The sequence below is a fragment of the Pinus tabuliformis genome, chromosome 1_1 (genome assembly GCF_031772625.1).
Source record: "Pinus tabuliformis cultivar Carrire ecotype Pingquan chromosome 1_1, CPIR1, whole genome shotgun sequence".
Taxonomy (NCBI): Eukaryota; Viridiplantae; Streptophyta; class Pinopsida; order Pinales; family Pinaceae; genus Pinus; species Pinus tabuliformis.
In genome coordinates this window covers 982,702,378-982,723,309 of record NC_142297.1, presented here as the reverse complement: position 1 = coordinate 982,723,309, position 20,932 = coordinate 982,702,378, and the positions used below count along the sequence as shown (strand labels likewise).

The window sequence follows — 20,932 nt, the reverse complement described above, 5'->3', positions numbered from 1 at the left end:
AGTGGCCCATCCTACTGGGTTACTACAGCCGCTCCCTATTCCGAAGGGGAAATGGGAGAGTATGTCAATGGACTTCATTACAGGACTTCCCATGGTGCAAGGTTGTCACTGTATATACGTGGTGGTGGACAGGTTGGTGAAGTATGCCCATTTATTTTCTATCCCCGCCAGGTACTCTGCTTTGCAAGTTGTGGAGTTGTTTTCCAGGGAGGTATTTCGGTTGCATGGTCTCTACAAGACCATAGTCAGTGATAGAGACAACTGTTTCATGGGGGCGTTCTGGAAGGAGATTTTCTGGTTGATGGGCATCAAGCTCACCCCTAGTATCAGCTACCACCCTCAGACGGATGGGTAGATCGAGATAGTCAACAAGTGGCTGGAGGGATACTTGCGGAACTACGTGACAGGGCAACAACGAGCTTGGATGAGGTGGTTGCACCTGGGGGAGTATTGCTACAATACTACCTACCATATGTCCATCGGTATGTCACCTTTCCATGCTTTGTATGGGTATGATGCTTTATCTTTTGCTGACCTTGTTTTTGGAGACAGTAGGGCCCCAAGGGCCAAGGATTGGATTCAAGAGAGCCAAGCCATCCTTAAGGCTCTCAAAGACAACCTACAGACTACCCAAAATCAACAGAAAATGTATGCAAACAGGCATAGGGTCGAGAGGCACTTTGAGGTAGGAGAGTTGGTCTTTTTGCACCTGCAACCATGTGGACAAACCATGCTGAAGTAGAAGGGTGCCAAGAAGCTATAGCCACATTTCTATGGGCCCTATAGGGTGATCAAGCGAGTTGGAGAGGTGGCATATAAGCTGGAGCTTCCACCCGGGAGAAAATTACACAATGTCTTCCATTCCTCATGCCTCAAGAAGGTATTGGGGCAACATGTGACAACAACTACTGAACTACCTCCGTTGGATGATGAGGGCATTTCGTACTTGAGCCGGAGGCCATTTTGGAGACTAGGGAGAGGAGATTGAGGAGCAAGATTATGCGGGAGTATTTGGTGCAATGGAAGAACTTGCTAGATGAGGAAGCCACATGGGAGCGTGAGCATATCCTATAGCACCTAGCATTACAGTTGCTTGGGGACAAGCAACATTTGGGAGGGGAGGACCGTGACGTTCCCTCTACTTAAAACTACTAAGCAACTACTCCAATTTTGCAAATTTTGCCTAAGTACATAAAATTTTGGCTCAGAACTTAGGAAAAGTGGGTAAAGCCAAGGAAGGATTAATTTTTGGTAGAGAAGGTACTCCACTATAGAGAAAAGTGAAAATTTTGGAGCTAGTGGATGGTGGGGGCTACTTCATGAGGAAATACACACCTCTTGGGGAACTCGACTTGGAGAGAGAAGAGGGAAGAAGGAGGTTCGATGGGTGGAGCCTATTACCGCTCAAACTAGCAGGGGTCCTAGAAGGGGATCCTAGAGGGGAAACTGCTAGGTCAAGGGAAACAATGGAGCAATAGCCCACTGTCACCTCAGCTAAAGCTCCCTATTCTTTATGAACTTTCACCAATGGGAGGAGACCTGGTATGAAGGGAATCACCTAGATAAATGGGTCAATAAAGGGAAAAGAGTGATTCCTAGAGAGGCCTATTCACAAGAGGGACTCAATATATGGCTTGCTTGCCCAAGAGGCAAGATGAAAGGATTTCAAAGAAGGGCCAAGAGGGTCTTAGGGGCTAGGTTTTGCAGATAAGCTTTGTAAAGGAGGGACCTAGTGTTGATTTCTAGTAGCATCAGATGTGCTCTAAGTCTCAAAATTTGCAGGGAGGCTTAGACACATTCATTCTCCAATACCCATAAATCGTTTTGGGAAATTCCACCCGGAGACAGTTTTATTAAAATAATTAATTATTTTTAATGGAGGCCTAAGTCTAAACTTAGAAATTAAAATAATTAATGGGTATTAATATAAACTGTGGGTGAAAATTCTAGAAGAAGACGAGGATCAAGCCAAAATGATCTAAGCCATTGATTAGAAGTTAATCTGGGCCGTTGGTTGTCCAACAGAAAGGTATAAGAAGAGGCTTGAGGGGCACTTGGAGAACACATCGAGTAGAATTCAGAAGATCGAATTTCTGACGCAGAGCAACTGCTGGTGAGAAATTCGTAGTGAGATTTTGTAGTGAGGGGCAGGGATAGTTCCGGTTGGAGATTTCTCCTGATCCCGGAATACTCAGCAGAGGAGGCAGAGAGAGATCCGGGAGAGGCAGCGTAGAGCCAGAGGAGGCTGACACAGAGCCTGGAGGAGGTTCGTATTTTTTTTGGAGGAATTGATTTTTGAAGCCAGAAGCCGGTGTGTGAGAGCAGGAGGTGGAAATCGAAGTTCTTGGGATGCAAATCGATCAACAGAGGGAGTGACGTTGTCCCTAGACGCTGTGACACTGGGTTGACGCAGTGACTGCGTAGAGGCAACAAGGGGAAAGTCATTCTATGGTTGGATTAGTCAGATCTCTAGTGATAGTGTGAGGTAATCTCACTTATCTCTCTGTCAGTGATATTCTTTGTACTGCATAGCCAGAAGGGCATCCAAAGATTGTATTCAGAAATTACTGTTGCATAATAATAAAACCCTTAGCTGTTGCATCGCTTTTTCCGCACAAGGTTTTTCCAGTGACATTTGTCCAAAAATAACTATGTATATGTGTTGTGTATTTCTTTTTTGTTTAGTTTCTTGTTTCCGCATTTTATTTAAATGGTGAAGGCTGCAGTGTATTAGTTTCAGTGTTTACTGTAGGAAACAGTAAATAATGTTGCTTAGTAATTAACAAATAGAAGAAACATAATCAATTGCTGCAGTAGAAATTTGGGAAACCAAATTTTCACATGTAGTCCTTAAAACTCTTGTGAAGACTTGGTTTCCAAATGGTCTTTGTGAGATTATCTTCGAAAAGTTGTTGGACCACACGGGATGAAGTGGACCCAAGATTAGGTCAAGTAAGAGGGAATGGTCACTCAAAGAGGGGCTTGACCTAATTGTGGAAGATAAGAGGATCAATGGATAAATATTCTTGGAATAGAATGCAATGATCCAAATGAGGTCACTAGCCAAGGGAAACCTAGGGCAGGAAATGGTCCTTGAGCTAGGGCTTGCAATATCTTGAGATCCCACCGTCGGATTTGCTTCAAATTTGGAGGGCCTCTAGAGAAAACTACAACGCAGTTGTGGACCAAAAATCGAAGTGTTTGGATGGCTAGATTGTGAGATAATTGATGCCCTAGGTGACCTATGTAGGCTAGACCTAGAAAGAAAGAGAGAAAGGTGAGAAAAATATGTTTTAGGGTGATCACCTATGGAGGACCAATGCCTAATCCTTTGGGAGAAATGGAGTCAAGATGATTCCAATGTTTGGGATGGTTTCACTTCATCAAGGAGGTCTCTAGAACAATTTCGCATGGCAATTAGGGCATGGGACAATTGCTTCAAGATCTTTATACTTCAATGGACAATATGCGATGACTTATCAAGATAAAATTTCAACAAAATATCTCTAGGAACATTCACTTATTCAAACATGGCCCATGACATGATGCAACACTAATAAAAGACAAATTTCCACTCTTTCACACAAGAAAAGCAACAAATTTCAGCCTAGTATAGTGAAATTCCCTAGCAACATGCATGTGACATAAGAAAATGATAAAGTAGCATTAAAAGAGCACTTACATGTGAGAACAAGTATATCCAATCATCATCATATGCCAATATAGAAGCTCCAAGACAAAAATGAAGAGATCCAAACATCAAAATTCATCCATCCATCCAATTTCATCCTCCAAAAAGAATAGCGAAAATCTCTTAAGAGAGAATGATCAATCCAAGTGATGATGAGAGAATGAATCAACTCATCATCTATTTATACACTTCCTAATGAATTTGATTTAGCTAATTAGGCCTAATTTAGCCCCTAGAATAAAATAATGTGCATAATAACAAATAAATTTTGGTGACAAGCCCACCAAATAGCTCAATAATACATGAGTAAGCCTCTCAAGAGGGTCGAATGATCAAATGAGTGAGTCGTTGGGCCTTTGAGGAGGCCTAATGAAGTCCAAAAGGGTGCCATAATGTAGAAATGGACTTCCAACATAGTGGAGAAGGGGTTGGCCCCTTATTTTCCAAGCAAAAACCTGTGGTGCTCCCAAGTGGGTGTGGGGCACAAGGTCATCCTCATGGGTCTCCAAATGGATTGAAATGCCTATAGACCATCTGTAAGGGTTGAAATGTTGACATAAGCCCTGCCTCTGCCAAGTGTATGGTGCATCTGTGGAGTCGGTTGGGCATGGTGAACTAGGTGCATCATCCTCATCCAAAAGGTGGAATAGGAGTATTCAACAAACGTTGTTGTGGACCCATGAAGTAATCTCGGCTATGATGGAGGCCCATGGCTCTCAACGCTCACCTTAAAAGTGCCAATGTGGCCCTTTGGCGGGCTAGGATCCCGTATAGGGAGACCAAGCCCCAAATGGAAATCCACCTGCAATCTTGCATAAGATCTAATGTATCCCCTTGCCCTCCAATACAACAAATCTTTATAATAATTAAGTAAAAGAGCTTACAAGTCATGGAAATAGTGGGGCACTTCATGGTGGCATGCCCTTCCATAGTGGGCTTTGAAATGTATAAGTGTCTCCAAGCTCAATAGGGGGTTAACCAAGGACCCTATTAGGTGGTTTCAACTCTAAAAGGGGTGGCATGTCCATGGTACATTCTTTAAGAGGTAGGTGGCAAGCTAAGTCACCTGACACGGGGATTCGGGACACGTAGGATTCGAGATTCGTGGTGTCGGATTCAGACACGCTGAGCCCCCGGAACAGGACACGTTATATATTATTTTATTAAAATATATATATATATATATTATTTTATTAATATATATATATATATATATATATATATATATATTTAAAAAATATACATATATATTAAAAATTAGATATTATCATATTTCTTACACAAATTTTAATTAATGATACAAATTTAGTGATTTCAAACATAGATCTTCATCTATAGCTATTAGCATGCATGGTACATACAAAATTCAAATAAATGTCAGTGGTACTGGTCACATAAATGATAAATCTATTAAAAATTTAAATCATGATTCATAATTCATAACTGAAAGACAACTTACAACTACAAGATAGTAAGATAAACACACTGACAACTGTAGTTTTCTCATTAAGTCATCAAATCAAAATGTGTTACATAGGTAGTGTTGGTGCAATGCCAATGGCAAATAGAAATAGAAAATATAAAACAACTATAGGTATACAAGCCTCAAGGCATCAATCAGCATCAGAATCAGCATCACTGTCCCCATCATCATGGTCCCCATTGCTCTCCTCTACATCCTCCTACTCCGCTGTATCCATAGTCGCCTCTGCATCTGCTGGTATGGAGGTTGACCCCTCTAAGTCATCAAATCTAACAGGCTCTAGCACTGGATCATTGAGATCCATGTTGGCCAATGCCAACTCAACAGTGGTGTCCAGACCCATATCATCAGGAACAGTGTTACTTGGGAGCGGGAGCAAAAGCGGGGAGCGAGAGCGAAAACGGGAGCGGGAGTGACATATTCAGAAGCTCTTGGTTTGGTGCTCTTGATTAAATATGAGTTCCATACCCTAATACATGACAAAATTCAATGGAAACATTGCAATCCCCCAGTCCTAAAACCCTGAAAAACTGATAAGTCTGCTGGATTTTGAATGAAATCTAAACTTCTACTTTCTCCATATGAAATCCAATGAGGCCGGAACCACTCTCAAACATCCTGAGTCATTTCATGTTAATGTTAAAAATTTAAGTAAAAGGATGAAAATGAAGATTAAGGAGAATGTCACTTTTACTTTAAGAATTTAACATTACCATGAATAGCATATCAATACTAGGGCCTAGACTTGATCATGAAGCTGCCAAAATGATTTACTCCTTGCTCCAACAGCACAAATCACTTGCCAATAGCACAAATCACTTGCCAAATGACAATTTTAATGAGAAAACACGCCCTTTTCATTCCCGCGCTGAGCTTAGCGAGTCCTGAAAACCGGACACGTGTCCTAAAATCGCGACACGCTTTTGAAAATCGCGACACGCTTTTGAAAATCGCGACACGCCCGCGAACACGACGTGTCCTGTGATTTGGACACGAATCTGGACTGAATCGTGTCGGATTCGCCGGATTCGGGATTCGCAGGGGGTTTAGGACGAATCCGGTGACTTAGGTGGCAAGTGATATAATAACGGAATGGAGGTGGGATAAAGGGAATCATCCGGACCACATGTCAAGATGCATGGGTAGCTATAATAAGGGAAGCCCACCTCGGTATATGAGCGTAGGAGGGAAAAAATCGTGGTACATGAGTTACCCCGACCTTTGTTTTTCCACCCTTCTTCATATGTCGTTTGCCTTTTATTGATTTTTCTTCATAACTGCTCAGGGCTCCAAGGGATGAGAGCATGATGTGTAATATGTAGCAGTGGATACCTCCCTTAAGGTGGGGCGGTTCATTGCCCACTAGGGGTTGGGACAATCATGGGTTCCTTAATGATAGAGGGGGCTTATCTAGGGCCCATAGGAACCAGGGTGATGGCCATGGATAACAGGTAGAGCTCATGTTTGGCTTTTGCCCACATGCTAAATTTGTGTGTCTTGATCATTTTTTGCATTTTGTGGTACATTTCTTGTTGAGAATGGCCAAATTATGCTTTTTATTTATTTTTTTGCTGCATCAACCTCCGAGGCATCGTTCCAGCTCGACCTAAGGTGTGGACAAGGGGAGGGGGAGGCTAACCCTATGTGAACCCAGTGGACACATATGGAACCGGATGGGAAAATAGATAAATATGTGTAAAATGAGTGGAAAGGGAGTGACGTAGGTGGCATCGAGAAGTGGGACCACGCAACCAAAATTGGGATTTCTCATGTAGTGCCAACCCAAAAGCCAAATGGTCTGTAAAGGAGACCCCGCGGGACTAGGATATAAGGGTAACCATGAAATCGGACAATGGAGACAAGAATATAAGCTTAACCCACTCTTTTCACTGAATCCCCCCACTAGTCTATGTCCCAAAGTGCCCGTGACAAGTAAGGAAAATTACTTAACTATACCAATGAAAAGCCATATCTTTGGGGTCGGAAGGCCCACCTTCAAACATACATTCATGACAAGTGCTTGAGGGACCACATGACCGGCTCAGGTGCCAGAGAAAATGGCACATCGAGCTATCTGGTGGCTACAAGGGGCTGTTGGCTGAGGACCATCTAGGAGAAATTTTTTCTCCCATACACAGTACCCACAGGTGGTGGGTAATAGAGCCCACAAGGGAAGAAGGGGCAAAAAATTACAAATAGAAGTTGGAGCACTCATTTTGGGGCTTTTTGAACCTTAGACATTTACACCCACCTAGCATGCTTGAGCTGAGGAGCCAAGTCTACAAGTGTTTTTCAGCACACGAGATTTTCAGGCGAGAATCTCACCCTACCTTCGGTGGATTTTGAGTGCCAGCCCAAGGAGGTGATCTACATTACGTTGGGAGTTAGCCTAGGTGTGTGCTCAGGTAATTCGTGGGACTTTACAACAGACTGGACGTAGTCAAGGGGATACACATCTCTTATGAAAGCTAATTGTGGAGCAGCATAATCATTGAGGCTTCCGGGAGAGACTTCGAAGACCATTTGCTGGAGATTTGGAGTGCTAGATGGTCACAATTTTGGGGGAGTTTTGTTGTGCCTTTGGCTCATCCTCAGGGATTGTGCAGGCCTACGCAGAGGTGCTTTTATACCCCACGTGGGAGCTAGGAGGAAGGGAAATTTGGGGCTGAATTGAGCGGAGTCTTGGGGAGGCATCCAAAGGAGATTTTTGCTAGTCTTAGCTAACATTTTGGGGGATTCAAGGAGTGACATTTCTAGGTGGGTCGAATTAGCCAACAATTGGAGGAGCATGTGGAATTTGGGGGTAATTTCAGGGGCCAGAAATAGGCCAAACTCTTTATGGGTTTTGGTGGGTTATTTAAAGAGAGACCGAGGTTAATTTCTCGAATCTTTCTAAGAACCGGAGGTGGGTCAAACTACAGTTTCTTATGAGCCAACGCTGTAGTTTTCCAGGGCTAGTGCAAAGCGTAGAAGGGGATACCTTCCAGCGTTCTGGGCACTTGTTTCCTTCACTTGGGACTTGTTTAGCTTGCCTCTGGCAAGCCCAGGTGCATTCAGTCCATACTATATTGTACCCCGCTTTATTTATAATGAAAATGGCTTAGCTTGACTTATGTGTGAATTTTGTGTTGCATGTACTATTGATGCTTGTTTATCATTGTTAATTTTCCCTTAGGAATATTACACACAAGACCAATGTTTATAGCCTTAAGTGAAAGATTGATGAATTTAGGACTATTTTAAATGTGTTTAGGCCTTGAAGATACCACTGTCAACAATATGCTTAAAAATTGTAGATGCAATAGTGATGAGAAAGGAGGGATTAGAGGGAAAACCAGTAGGCCAAATGACCTTGTAGATGAATGACTAGGCTTCTAATGAAAGTGCCTTCATGCAAACACAAAGCTATCTCTCCAAAGCACTTGAAACACCTATAAAACCCCTTGTTAGAGACAAATGCCAATGCCAACCCAATCAATGAGTGAATGAAGGCTAGAAGAAGGGGTAATAGGCCAATGATGAGGGGAAAGAGGCCAAGGGAAGGCAACGAAGAAGGCTAAGGGCTAACGCTAGGGCTTAAAGACTAGGAGAAAGGCCATGGCAAAGGGAAAAAGGCCTAGATAGGCCTACGAGGGATGACGACAGCGATAGAAAGCCTTTTAAGGCAATGGCAAGGGATGAGAGGGCCTTGTAGGCCTGCGAAAAAGGGAGAAAGGCCTCCTTGAGGCCTGCGATAGAGAGAAGAGGCCCCAAAAGGGGCTACGGCTAAGGATCATGGCCCTTAAAGGGTTGTGACTCAAGGATGGGAGCCTCTAGGGCCTATGGCAGGCCCAAAAAAGGCTAGCAACTCACTGAAGAGGGAAAAGGAGGCCATGACTAGGCTGGAAAGGGTAGCAGCTAGGCCTTGGAGGCCTAAAAAAATTTGAAATCCGTGCAAACACCCACAAATTGGCCAAAAATGCCAAAAATCACCATGAAAATGCCAAAAACTTACCTTGCAGGGCCAACGTCTTCCTTGCTTGGTTGGATGTTTAGCTTAGATGAGAGCTAGAGAGTAGATCTTGCCTTCCTAGCCCTAGATCGGCCTCTGAAATCCCAATGATTTTCTCAAAAGGACTAGACGTCTCACTTGGAAGAGTAAAACCCTTCAAACCCTAGCCTTAGGGCTAGATCCTCCACAAAAAATTGGATTTCGTTGAGGGCTTGAAGACTCACCTGCAAAAATGAATAGAAAGAATTCCCAAAACCCCAATATATACAAAAAATTTAAAAATCCCAGAACCCCGAGTGCTACAAAATTAAAATAAGGGTTAGATTTAATTTAAAAATATTTACAATATTTACAAAATAAAATTATCAGCTCTCATTAGCAAATTAAATTTTGTAGCCCAGGATCAAATAAAAATTTTGAGAAATTTTTAAATAAATCTCATGGATGAATAATTTCGAAAAGTAGACTAGCCAAAACCATCCTGCAAAATAATTTGCCACAATGAAAATTTAGAGCCCAAACAAGGTCGGCTCTTCTCCACAATCTGTGAACTTGGAACCCAAGGGCTAGCGTACTTGTAAATCTCTATTCAATCTTAAAATAAACTGTTAGATCATATAGTGAATTAGATCACCTAAAATAGCTTGTACCAATAGAATGTTCTTATCACCGACAAATGAAATAATAGTTAAAGCATTCGGCACAATATAGAGTATAAACACATAAACTAGCGCATACCACAAATCAGATTATAGAAGAACACCATGAACTGAACCCCAAAGTCTTTCTATTATGAGACAAATAATTCTAGCAGAGCCACAACTCAGTGCATCAATAGAGCATTTAACCCAGAAATCCAATCTTGAAAATATAAGCTTGACAACTTCTTTATATAGAGAAAACCCATCCAAGTGGAAAATAATGGCTATTTGGCTTGATCATCGTCAAAATAATGTCGACCGTCGAAAATAACTTAATCATCTTTTAATCTCCACTGTTGAATTTTTTATTTTTGAGGAAAAATTCGAATTTCTCTTAAAAACTATTTTTTATTAATCCAAAAATTAATATTTTGGATTAATTTCCTCAAAATTTTGGCCTTGACTTAACCACCAAGATCCAATGGCTCAAATTTTCTTAAAATATCCATTTTTCCCTCGGTGGAGGACCTCCAAAAGTTGACTTCTTTTTGACTCACGAATTTTTTATTATTTTCCACTTGGAGATAAATTAATTTCTCTATAATTATTTTTTGACTCAAAATTAATTAATTTCACGACTTAGGATTTTTATTTAATTTAGCGAAAAAATTAATTAATTGACTCTAGAGGGGATTAATAATTTTTCCACCCTCAAATACTTTAGCCAGGGTGTCTAACTATGCGTAACCATGCACTAAAATATTTTTTATATCAAATTATTACAAATTCAACCGATAGAAGAGGAAACCACCTTTAGACATAGATCCTCAATAATGTTACCCAATTTTGTGACACAATATGATTTAGTATGAAACCAAGTATGTTTATAATAAAATAATTTAGCCATGGTATTCTAATTATGAGGGATCATGCACTAAAATTATTCTTCAACACACTTTTACATTAGGCTCGATAAACTTTAGGACCCACTTAAGACCTTGTCAATGAATTCCACCCTAGCTTTGGGGTTTAAGCGGGAAGAAAAACTTTGCCAATTATGCGTGTTTACAAACACACATAATTCAGGGATTTTAAAAAACTTCCTAGGATGAAATCTGCCAAAATCAGAGGCTTACCTAGGTGTTGTTACATAATTAAATGGTCTTACTAGCATCATTTATATTATTATAATAAACTTTGCAGAGATTGGTTTACAACGATGGAATTTGTGTTGGCGAATTACTTTGATTTGTGAAAAATTTTCTCCACATCTTTGTACTCTACTTTCCTGGATTGTTGACAAAGAGTGGTCAAAAGAAGCATTACCAAATACCTAATGACTTTATTACTAACATTACATCGTGGCATATTTACAAGCAGCAAAATGGCCTAGTGTTTCCTATAATAGGTGCTAGCTATGGTATTCCAATACTTGCAAAAGTGTGAATTTAGTATATCTCTATGAGTATTTGAGGAGAAATTCATGATTGTTGTTTAATATGATCAACATGTGTTTCTTATTGAGATGTCTTACGTGCTATCAACAAGGTTTCCTTGGATTGCAAATGTCCTACTGGTCGTTTATATTTTTCCGTAGCATGGGCTGAAGCTGTTTGCTTTGATGGACTTCACATGGGTTTGCCATATCAGTCAAGACTCAAAACTTACTATTCAACTTCATTTACAAATAATTTATTTTCTTGGGAGAGTTGGATTTGTTTAGTTATTTTTCAACTATATTGTCTTCACATTTTCTTTGCAAGATGTAGCGTTGATGGTATCATGGTGCTCCATGTAAGGTGACATGACTATAACTGGTTTCCCTGCAGGTATGGTTCCCCCAGCATAGATGATATCAGGACATTTTCGTCCCTTTATTTAGAGCAACTGGATGAAGCTAAGCAAGCTGGACTGTTGCCCGATAATTTAGCTTTAGAGGTATTGCTGTCATTGGTTTTTACTCTGCAAGGACTAATGATGAAAGCTCTTTATAAACATATTTGCTTGGGAACTTAAATCTGTCAGAGATCTTAATATGCAATATGTTGCATGTCGTATATTTCCTCATTGCAAAATATTATTAAATTCTTTATTTTCCTCTTAATTTGTAAATGCTGCATTTGAAATAAGTATTTGCTTGAAGGTTTATGCATTTCACCATGAAATGTGACAATCATTAAATAAAATCAAATTTTCCCCAACTCCCCGTCTCCCCCTCGGTTTTTTTTCTTTTCATTTTGTGCCTTTGTGATGTGCATCTATTTTCATCTACTAATGCATAGATGAGCTATGGTTTTTTCCAATCTTGGTTTTACCAAGATAATTTTGCTTGTGCCTGATAGGCATCGATGAAGTGAGTGGATTTTATCCATATCAAATTCATACTGCAGTTGATGATAATTCTGATGAAGGGATATTTAGTGGTTTAAAAACACTCCTCACATGATAAGATGAGATCATTATAAATGTGGCCTTACCTGAAAATTTGGTATGATAAGAATAGTAGCACTTAGAATGACAATAAAGGGATTTTTGCTGGAATTGTAGAAGAAGGGCAACTCCAGCCGATGCAAATGAAGCTCTTACACACTCTCATCTTTAATTCCTAAAGTCCTTTAGTTTTTTTTTATTGGAAGTTACTTACTGAAACATGCCACAAGGAGCAGCACCACATGACATGGATTTCAGTTTAGTTGCTAGGGATGAGGGGGATCTATTCCACTGAATTTTTCCTGGGACTTGCAACCAGACTCATCCTTCTATTATAGCATGCCAAATGGGTGGGAAGACCCTGATGAGATTGGAATGCTGCTGGATGATTATTCGTCTGTCAACCTTACTACTAACAAGTGAACCTTGACCCCATCAGCTACTTAAAGTCCTCTTGATCTGCAACTCCTGAAGAAAGTGGAGTCTTAGGGCTTCAGGCTATTTAATAAGCCTTTTGCAGTTGGAAGTGGTAAGATTTAAGTGAAATGAGATCATTTACTGGCTGAAGGGAAGAGATAGGAAATGGAAAGAGCTATTACTAAAAACTGCACGTTATGGTGAAAGATTTTCATGCACATGAATGGAAGGTCACAAAGGCAGTTTTGGTGCTAGAGCATCCATACAAGCACTCACCTGAGTTAATCACACACATAACATAAGGTTGAGGATAATTGCAATTTTGTGTAAAACAACTCCATCTGTACTTCATACGATGCTTGCAGATAATATTTTTTCATATATACTATATTTCCAACTCAAGAGCCACCATTTATGTTGGAAAATTTATTGTACCAAGGAAGTGATTGTTACCTTTTCTGCTTCTTTGCTGATGCAACTCTTCTGAACGCAACTTCAATCTATTTTAGCATTTCAAGTGATTGGCTGCTGAAGGATTGACTATTACAAGCTTTTGGCTGCTTAAGTACTAGTAGATGATATATTGGGTTGATTTAACATCAAGTTTTCAAGATAAAAATGTGTGCAAATTGAGGCTTCTTGACTTTCTGTTGATTCATATGGGACAGACTTCAATTAGATTTTCTGGCATGTTTAGGGGACACCATCCTTCTATCCTTGTGATTGGGAAACCTTATTAGGTGGCAACAAGATGCATACTTATGGTATGGAAACTACTACTGTCTAGCACTTTTTCCAGTTTGCAAGATGATTTTCAGTGATTCAGCGCTTCAATATTGGAAGCTTAAAATGAATAAGTCCAGAGAGGCAATCTCTCTCTGAATGACTTCATACAAAGCTGTCATCCCGTCAATGGGATTCATCAGGAAGGTTTTATAGCTAGTGGGAACTGTCCCTCTCATGTCTGGAAAAATATTTCCATGAACTGACAGTAGAATGTTTGATTAATCAATGTGAATGTGCTATAAAGTTGGCCAAGTACAAAAATTCCTATCAATGAGGAAAGCGTTTCAGTCATTCTCTCAGATCATGCTCATCCATGGGAATGGTATTGTTAACCCCCAGATTTGCTCCGCCATCATGTTGGTGTTCAAAATTGATTCCAGAGACAGTGTTCATGAGTCAGGGGTTGCTTCACACAGAGTTCACATGCAGGATGGTTCTGTGATACAGTCCCTGTTCAGAGTTGGTTTGCAGAGGTATTATATAGGTCTTTGATAAGTTTTGAGGAGGATTTTCTACTTTCAGCAATTCGCCTACTTTTTAGGAGATAGAGTTCGGATGTCCACATGGTAGTATTGATCAGAGTTGGGGGGGAGTGGCTGCCCACCTCAAACCCGCTCTGACCCCGGGAGCGAAATTTTTGCTCCCTAGCCTTTTTTACATTTTTTTTTTTGCAGTAACATTCCAAATGTGATTTTTTTCAAAGAAACAAATAATTTTTGAGTGGGGCAGCCTAATGATCAAGCCTATGGCCCTAGTATTGATATGCAATTCATGGTAATGTTAAATTCTTAAAGTAAAAGGATGAACGAAAATGAAGATTAAGGAGAATGTCACTTATGAAAATGAAGATTAAGGAGAACGTCACTTTTACTTAATTTTTTAACATTACCATGAAATGACTTAGGATGTTTGAGAGTGGTTCCAACCTCATTGGATTTTATATGGAGAAAGTAGAATTTTAGATCTCATACAAAATCCAGCAGGCTTATCAGTTTTTCAGGATTTCAAGATTGGGGGATTGCAATGTTTCCATTGGATTTTGTCATGTATTAGGGTATGGAACTCATATTTAATCAAGAGCAACATGTTGAAAAATGTAACTAGGTTCTTTCTTCATAAAATGTATTTGTCATAATAATTTTTATTATTGTTACAATGACTTATTAAAGCATGGGTTTCATGCTTGGGTCATCATTTTATTAGTCAAAGTCCCCATTATGGACTCTAGGATTAATAAAGAGTCACTAGAGTCATTGTATATTTTATGAGACCCTTCTTTTGAATGATGTAAAAATAATTATTTTTGAGTCAAAAATGAATTATGTAACCTCCACACCGAGTCAGCCTCAAGAAGATCAAGTTGGCTTCAAGGAAGGCAATTCAACCTCATTGGAAGGCTATGTATACAAGGCAGTTCGACTTCATTTGGAGCATCTCACTCCCTCTCACATAGTTTGATATCTAAAGTTGAGAACAATGCGAAGGTGAAGGAGGCTAAAAGGAGTGCAAGTTTGGTCAAGAAGGAAGGGAAGGACAAATCGAAGTTTTGGTATCTCTCTCTCTCTCTTGTGGGCTAGTTTAGGAGATCGAAGTCTCCTTGTCAAAGTCTAGCGCTGATGCTGGAAGCTGCCAAGTTGAAGCTGGTGTTGATGCTGGAAGTTGCCAAGTTGACGCTGTCGCTGATATCGGAAGCTGCCAAGTCGAATTTTCTAGGGTCGAAGTGTTGCTTCTACTCGGTCAAAGGTTGGATCAAAGAAGGAGAGTTTGGGTTGGTGTGGAGGAGATCTTTGTCTAGGTTGAAGAGTCTCAAGGAAAACTATTTGAAGGAAGAGATTTTGATTGGGTTTTCCCATAGATAGGGGTTTTTCCATGGCAGAGTGCCTACATCTTGTGTCTTGTGATTTTGTGATCTTCATGCACACATAATTTGGTAATTGCTTGATGAAAGATAATATAACAAATAAGTAAAAGAAGCCAACATAATTCACAAGTAATTATCAAGAGAGAGAAATCTAATTGTAATCCTACTAACATTGATTTCTCAACATGGAATTAGAGCTAAGGTCAAAGAAGATTGAAGATCACTTCGTTGGCTTGAAAGAAATGATTACTCCCTCTATGATAAAAGTGGGATTCAATGCTGCAGGAAGCTGTATCAAAAAGATCTTCTACTACTTATTCAACAAAGTCAAAAGTCGAGGGTTTTTGGTTACACTTACAGGTTCACTTAATAATGATAATGCATGGATTATTGATAGTGAAACATCTAGGCATATGACAAGAAAAAGTAAACAACCTCACACTATCAAACAAATCATCTTCTCATACAGTGGAATTGGGGGATAACAAAAGCTATTAGAGGTTTGGGATCAATATCATTAAAGCTGGAGAATGGAGCTAAGGTGAAGTAGGAGGAAAAAGATAGTTTAAGGATCTATTGAAAGTAATCTAAGGAACCTCAAGAAGTTGATTAAAGGATCATATAAGGAGACCTTATAAGGCAAGAAGCTTACTATCTTCAAGGACAATGTCGAACACAATAAAGGAAGAGAATGTTGATTTCTGGTAGCATTGAATGTGCTCTAAGTCTCAAATTTTGCAAGGAGGCTTGGGCACATGTATTCCAAAGAACCTAGAAAGCGTTTTGGGAAATTCCATCCAGAGACAGTTTTATTAAAATAATTAATTTTTTTAATGGGTCCCTAAATCTAAACTTAGGAAATTAAAATAATTAATTGGTATTAATCTAACTGTGGGTGTAACTTTTAGAAGAAGACGAGGATCAAATATAAATTATCTTAGCTGTAGATTAGCTTCTAATCTGGGCCGTTGAATGTCAACCGAGGAGATTATTTAAGGAAGTTTGAGGGTCACTTGGAAAAACACACAAAGAGTTCAGAGAATCGATTTTCTGAAGCAGAGCAGAGGAGCTGCTGGGAGATTTTCGATAGTGAGTTATTGCAGTGAGGGGCAGGGATAGTTGGATTGGAGTATCTTCTCGAGGGCCCAGGATAAGCAGTAGAGAGACACCAGGAGGGTTGATGTTGGGCCAGAAGGGCCCACACAGAGCTTGATGCTGAGCCAGAAGGGCTCACGTAGAGACAAGCAGTGATCCAAAGTAGAAGTCTGAGTTTTGTAGAGGAGTTGACATTTCTGAGCCAGGAGGGTTGGAAACTTCTCTAGAAGGTAAGATGTTTCCCAGTTGAACCAACGCAGAGCCTTTTGAGGTTGACGTAGGGCCTACACAGGGCCAACACAAAGATAGTCGGGGATAGTTGGTTCAGCTGCTGGAACAATTAGAACTTGGCGGGTAGAGTGATGTAATCTCACTAAGTTTTTCTGCCAGTTTATTTCTGTCTAACTGGATAGCCGAGAAGGGCATCCAGAGTTGTATTTAGAAACTACTGCTTAATAATATAAAACCCTCAAAGCTCCTACACCGGTTTTCCCACATTGGGGTTTTCCGGGGACATTTGTCCAAAAAACACTGTGTCACTTGTATGGATTTTTCTCTATTGTTTTGTTTTTGTTTTGGGCAAATTAATTAATTAAGTGAAGGTTGTAATTGTATTAGCTTCGATATTTGCTGTAGGAAGCAATAGATAATTTGTTCTAGTGATTAACAAATAGGAGAAGTTTAATCAGTTGCTGCAGTAGTAGATTTGAGTGGGATTTTCTCGAATTTTCACATGGTATCAGAGGATTGTAGGTGAAGCAAGAAGAACAATGCCAGATAACCCAATGCTGAGTATAAGAGGGAGATCGAAAAAGCTACAGGAGGCAACAGTTCGAAACCCCAGAGGGTTTGTGCAGTCCTAGTTGGAGGGATGATTTTCGGGGTAGTCTTTCTCTGAGTGAGTCGATAGAGAGGAAGGACTCCTAGTTCGAAATTTAGCCGGGGCGGAGGGAGTAGCGTTGAAGTCTCAGCGTGAGGAGAAGCTGGTGAGACGCAGTCTTTTCTCCAGACAATTTTGCTGGGCAGAAAAACGTTAGAAGAGGAGGAAGCACGGTTGAGGGAATTTCTTCCTTAGTAAGACTTCCCACTAAGAAGTCCGTTTTCTTATTGGTTGAGCAGTAATAGTGAGAACCAAAGAGGATATTTTTGAAATTTGTGGTAGAAATGGCAACCAGTGGATTGAGGGATCAATAGGTTGGACAGAGCATCAAACTATGTCATCTAGAAGGCTAGAATGTCATTCCTTCTAGATGAGCATGCCCTCAAGACATATGTTGACAGCGTGGTGGCTGTGCCTGTAGATGCAGATCCATTGAAGAAGTACCAAGCTGAGATGACGAAGGCGAAAAGAATGATCCTTGATGGAGTGAAGGATCATGTGGTTTGTCACATCGCTAGCAAAGGGACTGCTAAGGAGATGTGGGACGCATTTTCTACTTTGTATCAGGGATTTTCCGAGCAACGGGAGATGTACTTGGAAAAGAAGTTGAGATTTGCTCAGATGCAGAAGGGAGAGCGTGTGGATCCATTCCTCACAAAGCTTTAGGAGACCCATGATGAGTTATTAGTTGTGGGGTCTACACCTCAAGACTCAGAGTTGGTTAGACTGGCCCTCAATTTTGTCTCAGATGAGTGGGACGTCTTTGTCCAGAGTATCCTAGGTAGGGCGACTTTGCCGAATTGGGATGAGATGTGGGCAGCTCTCAAGCAAGAGGAGCTGATGAGAGACTTGGTCAAGTGCAAGCTTGACGGAAGCAACAGTAGTGGGTCGAAGCCCAAGGAGGAGGAGGATATTGTAGCTCTCGCATTGAAGGGGAAACGGAACAACAGAGACGTAAGGAGGACGTCTCGTAGATAAACTGATTAAGGTGTGGTGAAATGGGTCACTACGCAACTCAGTGTCCTCTCAAGAAGAAGAACAAAGACGAGAAGCACGATCTGAAGGCTGCAACCGTGAAGATCAAGGAGGAAGAGTTCGCCATGACAGCCGAGATACCTTCAGGAGGGAGGTGGGCTGATTTAGAGCTGTAGTTTGAAAGAGCTACAGATGGGCAGGATCCTTGAGGAGCCCACCTATCAGATCAATTCCTTGCTCTGGGAGCCCAAATCAGAAGTAGTAGGATGGATCAGTGTCAGTTGGTGCAGAGGAGTATTGGAGCGATAGTTGCAGTGGCTAGGAGCGCCAGAGACTAAGCAACGTAGAGAAGAGTTGGCAACAATGCAGATGGCACAGAGAAATAGGCAGCAACAACGCAATAAATTTAGAGGGTCAACGCAGACACTAGTAGTAGTCAGTTTCTAGCATTCACACGGTCTCATACTGAACATAGTTAGTTCAGTAATTTGGGATGCTCTCCCGTTGTTGATGCAACAATTTGCAATGCAGAGGCAGTTGGCAGTGGTAGTGCTAGCAGTAGCACAGATGCAAGAATTTAGAGGGAGTTGTAGTACAGATGCAGTGTTGACAGTGGCAGTGTCAGCAATAGTACAATTCTAGCATCAATGCAGTAATTGTTGGACAACATGTTAGACATCAACAACGTAAAGGACGATGTTATGAAGTTAGGGTGATGCTTTAGTGAGGGGCATTACTAGAGCACATTCCTCGCTAAGAGGGAGTGTTGGTTTCTGGTAGCATTGGATGTGCTCTAAGTCTCAAATTTTGCAGGGAGGCTTGGCCACATGTATTCCAAAGAAGGGAAATTCCTCCGGAGATAGTTTTATTAAAATAATTAATTATTTTTAATGGGTTCCTAAGTTTATTAAAATAATTAATGGGTATTAATCTAACTATCAGTGTAACTTCTAGAAGAAGACGAAGATCAAGTAGAAATGATCTTAGCCATAGACTAGCTTCTAATCTGGGCTGTTGAATGTCAACGAGGAGATTATTTAAGGAAGCTTGAGGGTCACTTGGAAAATCATAGAGAGTTCAGAGAATCAATTTTTTTAAGCAGAGCAGAGGAGCTCCCGGGAGATATTCGATAGTGAGCTATTGCAGTGAGGGGTAGGGATAGTTGGGTTGGAGTATCTTCTCTAGGACCTAGGATAAGCAGTAGAGAGAGGCAGAGAGACACCCGAAGGGTTAACGCTGGGCCAGAAGGGCCAATGCAGAGCTTGAAGCTGAGCGAGAAGGGCTCATCCAGAGACAAGCAATCATCTAGAGCAGAAGTCCGAGTTTTGCAGAGGAGTTGACATTTCTGAGCTGGGAGGGCTGAAAACTGCTCCAAAAGGCAAGACCTTTCATAGTTGAGCTAACGCAGAGCCTTTTGAGGTTGATGCAGGGCCTACAAAGGGCCAGCGCAGAGATAACTGGGGAATGTTGGTTCAGCTGCCAGAACAGCCAAAACTTGCCGGGTAGAGTGAGGAAATCTCACTAAGTTTTTCTGCCAGTTTATTTCTTTGTATCTTGATAGCTGGGAAGGGCATCCAGAGTTGTTCTAAAAAACTACTACTTAATAATATAAAACCCTCAGAGCTATTGCACTAGTTTTCCGACATTGGTTTTTTCCGAGGACATTTGTCCAAAAAATACTATGTCACTTGTGTGGATTTTTCTCTATTGTTCTGTTCTTGTTTTGGGCAAATTAATTAATTAAGTGAAGGCTGCAATTGTATTAGCTTCGATATTTGCTGTAAGAAGCAGTAGACAATTTGTTTCAGTGATTAACAAACAGGAGAAGTTTAATCAGTTGTTGCAGTAGTAGATTCAGGTGGGATTCTGAAATTTTCACAGAGAACAAATTAGATAAATCATTCAATTACAATGCTTGGAAGAAGAGGATAGATCTCATCCTTGAAAAAAATAAAGTCTTGGATCTAGTAAAAGGAAAAGTGAAGAAGTCTACAAATAAATCAAGAAGTCTAAAGGGCCAAGAAAGAAGAGGCAGGGATAAAGCAAACTTTGCCAAAGAAGTTTCACCAAGGAAGAACATGATGGAAGGACTTGAAGTCAATAACCTATTTGCTAGGAACTCTATCCCTTGCATATCATTCTACTATCCCTCAAGCTTGGAAGGAGCCCTTACCAACTTCCAAAGATAAGTATCCTACTCCTTGTATTGTCTTTTATATTTGGTTTTCCTTACTTATCAAGTTTGTTTGCATTAAATACTAATCACATTTATATTCATATTTTCCTTGTTTAGGAAAAACTTGCTGAGGACTCAAGGAAGGAGGACTCCCAAGACAATGCATTGGAATTACAAGGTTTGTTTAAAAAAAAGGTATGTCTTGAACTATAATTTTTTCTCTCTTCATGATATTCATTCTTGATAAACTATTACTAACATCATTGTGTCTAGCTCTCATGAATTATAAAGATTCTTGATTGGGTGATTCATCATTATATAAATCTACCCTCATATCTCTGATTACTCTATGGAACCCTAGAAAGTTTCTTTGTGAAAAACCCTAACTTAAGGGTATGATGATTATGATTGAAACCCTAAACTACTTAGGCTTATTGTTGAAGTCAAAAGAAAATTGTTTGATGCCTTGATGATGTCATGTTTGGGGTTTTTGTATGGGTATGGAA

At 40.4% G+C, this 20,932-nt stretch overlaps 1 protein-coding gene across 4 annotated transcripts in view; it reads left to right on the top strand.

The window, feature by feature from the left end:
• Positions 1-20,932, top strand: part of LOC149217804 (uncharacterized) — a 164,738-nt gene that overhangs the window by 28,514 nt on the left and 115,292 nt on the right. For all 4 annotated transcript variants that reach the window (XM_089393083.1, XM_089393082.1, XM_089393084.1 and 1 more), the window contains exon 4: positions 11,636-11,744. In XM_089393083.1, coding sequence (XP_089249209.1) covers positions 11,636-11,744 — 109 coding nt within the window. The remainder of the gene's footprint in view (positions 1-11,635; positions 11,745-20,932) is intronic.